At 39.9% G+C, this 3241-nt stretch overlaps 1 protein-coding gene across 1 annotated transcript; it reads left to right on the forward strand.

The window, feature by feature from the left end:
- The first annotated feature begins 238 nt into the window (after positions 1-238).
- Positions 239-1683, forward strand: LOC112763210 (protein FAR1-RELATED SEQUENCE 5-like). The gene is made up of 4 exons (XM_025808940.1): positions 239-828; positions 918-1019; positions 1194-1318; positions 1442-1683. The coding sequence occupies exons 1-4, from the start codon at positions 239-241 to the stop codon at positions 1681-1683; spliced, it is 1059 nt and encodes a 352-aa protein (XP_025664725.1).
- Positions 1684-3241: the final 1558 nt, after the last annotated feature.

A 3241-nucleotide genomic window follows, 5' to 3' on the forward strand; every position in this document is an offset into this window, starting at 1 on the left:
GTTTATTGCTGTTTTTTCGTGAACCACATGTTTGAATCGACCATTAATCCTCATGTTCATCGAATGATGTCCGTTTTGAACTGATTCGCAGTTACTAGATCACAGTTGCCTTGTTAAAGACAAAATACTAAGAGTTGGGATGCGGTTTGAGCATTTAAAGCTGGTTCAGGATTTTTATACGACCTACGCAAAGAAAGTCGGTTTTGTAAGTAAGATACGGAACACAAATTTTGACGGGATGACAAAAGAACCGATTAACCAATTTATTCATTGTAATTGGGAGGGTTTCCATGGATCTCGTGTCAAAGCACCCACACAAAAGAACACAATTGCAGCCGTGGGGTGCAGAGCAAGGATATATGCAAAGTTTGACAAGGAGAAGCAAGATTGGGTCATGTTGAAGGTTGATTTGAGGCACTTGCACCCATGTTCAACTAAAAAGGCGATGCATTACCATGAGAATAGAGAGTTGACCATACATACGAAATGCGTGATTGAGGTTAATGATGAGGCGGGCATTCGACCCAATGAAACATTTCTAGCATTGGCTAATGAGGTTGGTGAGCCGTTAAACCTGTGTTTCTTAGAGAAGGATATTAGGAATTACATCTCATCAAGGCTTCGAGCCACTAATGTCAACTTTGATGTCAAGGAGATGTTGAATTACTTCATGCGAATGAAGGATATAAATCCGAACTTCTTCTACGCAGTAAATGTGGACGACGATTATAAATTTAGGAGTGCAGTTTCGGTAGATGCAAGGTGCAGGGTGTCCTATGAATACTATGGAGACATGGTGCCATTTGATACCACATACAGCACAAACCGGTAAAATTTATTTACGTTGATTTTGTTTACTTTTTTTTTGTTATTTTGTATTATTTGGATGTTCATAAATGGGGTTGTTTTTACTTTAGGCATGGTTTGCCATTCGCCTCTTTCATCGATGTGAACCACCATGGTAAGTTTACTTTGTTAGGTTGTTCTCTGCTAGGCAGCGAGGAGATTCCAAGTTTTGAGTAGGTGTTCACACAATGGATGAAGTGCATGAGAACTGCACCGCAGGGCATCATCACAGACCAGTGCAGGTCCATGTTTGGTGCAATAAGGAAGGTCCTATGCAATACACGCCACCATTGGTGCATCTGGCATATAACGAAAAAGATACTGTATAAGCTCGGTGGTTATGCTAGGTTCAGCGAGTTGAATGCAGAGTTGAAGCACATTATATGGAACTCTCGGTTGGTTGAGGCTTTCGAGGATGGTTGGGCTGAATTCATTGACGAGTTCAACCTACATCACAACACATGGCTATCAGGTTCGTGTCTTTTAAGTTAAATCATGTATTGTAATTGCTTAGATGTTGTAATGTTCTTGTATTTTGTTCTCAAAATCTGTTCCTTATGCGGGATTCTATTTTTGGGTGGTTTATTTTGTGTAGACCTATTTGAGGACCGACGCATGTGGGTGCCGATATTTTTCAAGGGTCAATTTTGGGCTGCTATGAGGAGTATGCAAAGGAGTGAGAGTATGCACGCATTGTTTGGTGGATACTTACATTGCAAGACTAGCTTGGTTCAGTTCATCCACGAGTTCGACAATGTGTTTAGAAACAAGGAGCAAAAGGAACTAGAGGACGATGCTGCAGACTCGAGAGGAGTAATCCCATGTGCAATTAGCTAAGCTATTGAGAGACAATTTCAATACACCAACGACATGTTTAGGGATTTCCAAACGGAGTTTGGCAAGAAGGCTGATTGCAATATTCGTGCCGTTTATGAAAAGGGTGACTCGGCCTGGATAAAAATGAAAGAGGAAATATTGGCCTATGAGAAGACCTGGTATGTTATGTACAACGTCCATTTTGACCGTTTGACTCACGAGGTTTGATATCAGTGCAACTTGTTCGAGAGTATAGGTATACTGTGTTGCCACTGTCTTGTAGTATTTTCCTCTTACAAAGTGAATAAAGTACCTTCCTGCTATGTTCTTCCTCATTGGAGCAAGAACATAAAGCGCAAGCACACCTACATTAAGAGTAGCCACGATGTGAGACATTCGGATGAGAGCCACAACTTATTCAGAGGGTTGTGTGCACACTTCTACAATGTTACGCAGGAATTTGTGAATGGTAACGATGAAGCAGACATGTTGCATGCTGCTCTGAACAATGCAAGGGCCAAGCTAGTTGATTACCGTGCCAAGTTATGGAATAAGACTGTCACTGATGCACACACTAGCATCGCCACAGATACTTCCTCCGTGGCGGGCACAGAGGACATTCAAGGCCCATCAAAAGTAACCATAAAGGGTCGTCCAAAAGGTAAAAGGCTCAGATATGAGTTGAAAAAATCAATCAAGAAATCCATGCAGAGAAAGCGGAAGAGTTCAGGCCAGGTTGGTATCGTAATTAATTTAAAGCTTCACCTTTAGTACATAGTTGATTATGTCGATAGTGACTTATTTTCGTTTGAGTTTGTTTCTTTCAGGATAATCGTGTAGAATCTTGTGGAAACATAGATTTGGATGCTCCCGCTCAGTAGATTATTCCGCAAGGAATTTGTGGATTCATGTCCCTGTTAAACTTTTTCGGCAATACCTGGACTGTTTTGGATACAAAATCCGCTATTATATTAGAGGTCATTTTTGTTAGTTATTCCAACTCAATATGTATGTTTAATGGTTATTTTGTAGTCCGAGTTGTTGATGGTCAAATGTCTATGAAACTGGTATTCTATGAGTTTGGCTTCTTGCTACGTGCCCGTGGCCGGCGTCTTTCTATTTTTTATGTGGTTTGACTGGTTGTAGGCTAATGTTAAGCGAATTCATGTTGTGTTCGAGTTATTTGAATAATACAATTGTGATTACTTTCTTCATTTCAGAATTACTTGATACATAATTCGGATGTTCACTGGAATAGGGTTGTACATGGTTATTTTGATTCTGAATTGGACGATTATTTTGTAGTAATACTTGACTACATTTAACATTGGCTGAACACGCTTGGATATTCAACTCCGTATGTGTGCGGATGGTTATGCTAATATTACCTTTTGTAATTGTTTGATTGCTTTTAGTTTAACTTACTACTTGAGAGATTCTAAATATTCATTTCACTAGGTACCCGGATGGTTATTTTGTAATGGCATTGGTGTGGTGTGCATAATTAGTTATAAGTAATCTAGGCTGGATGTTCGACTCAATAGGCTAGTAGATGGTTATTTCTATTGGTACCCAGATG

The sequence above is a fragment of the Arachis hypogaea genome, chromosome 17, assembly GCF_003086295.3.
Source record: "Arachis hypogaea cultivar Tifrunner chromosome 17, arahy.Tifrunner.gnm2.J5K5, whole genome shotgun sequence".
Lineage (NCBI taxonomy): Eukaryota > Viridiplantae > Streptophyta > Magnoliopsida > Fabales > Fabaceae > Arachis > Arachis hypogaea.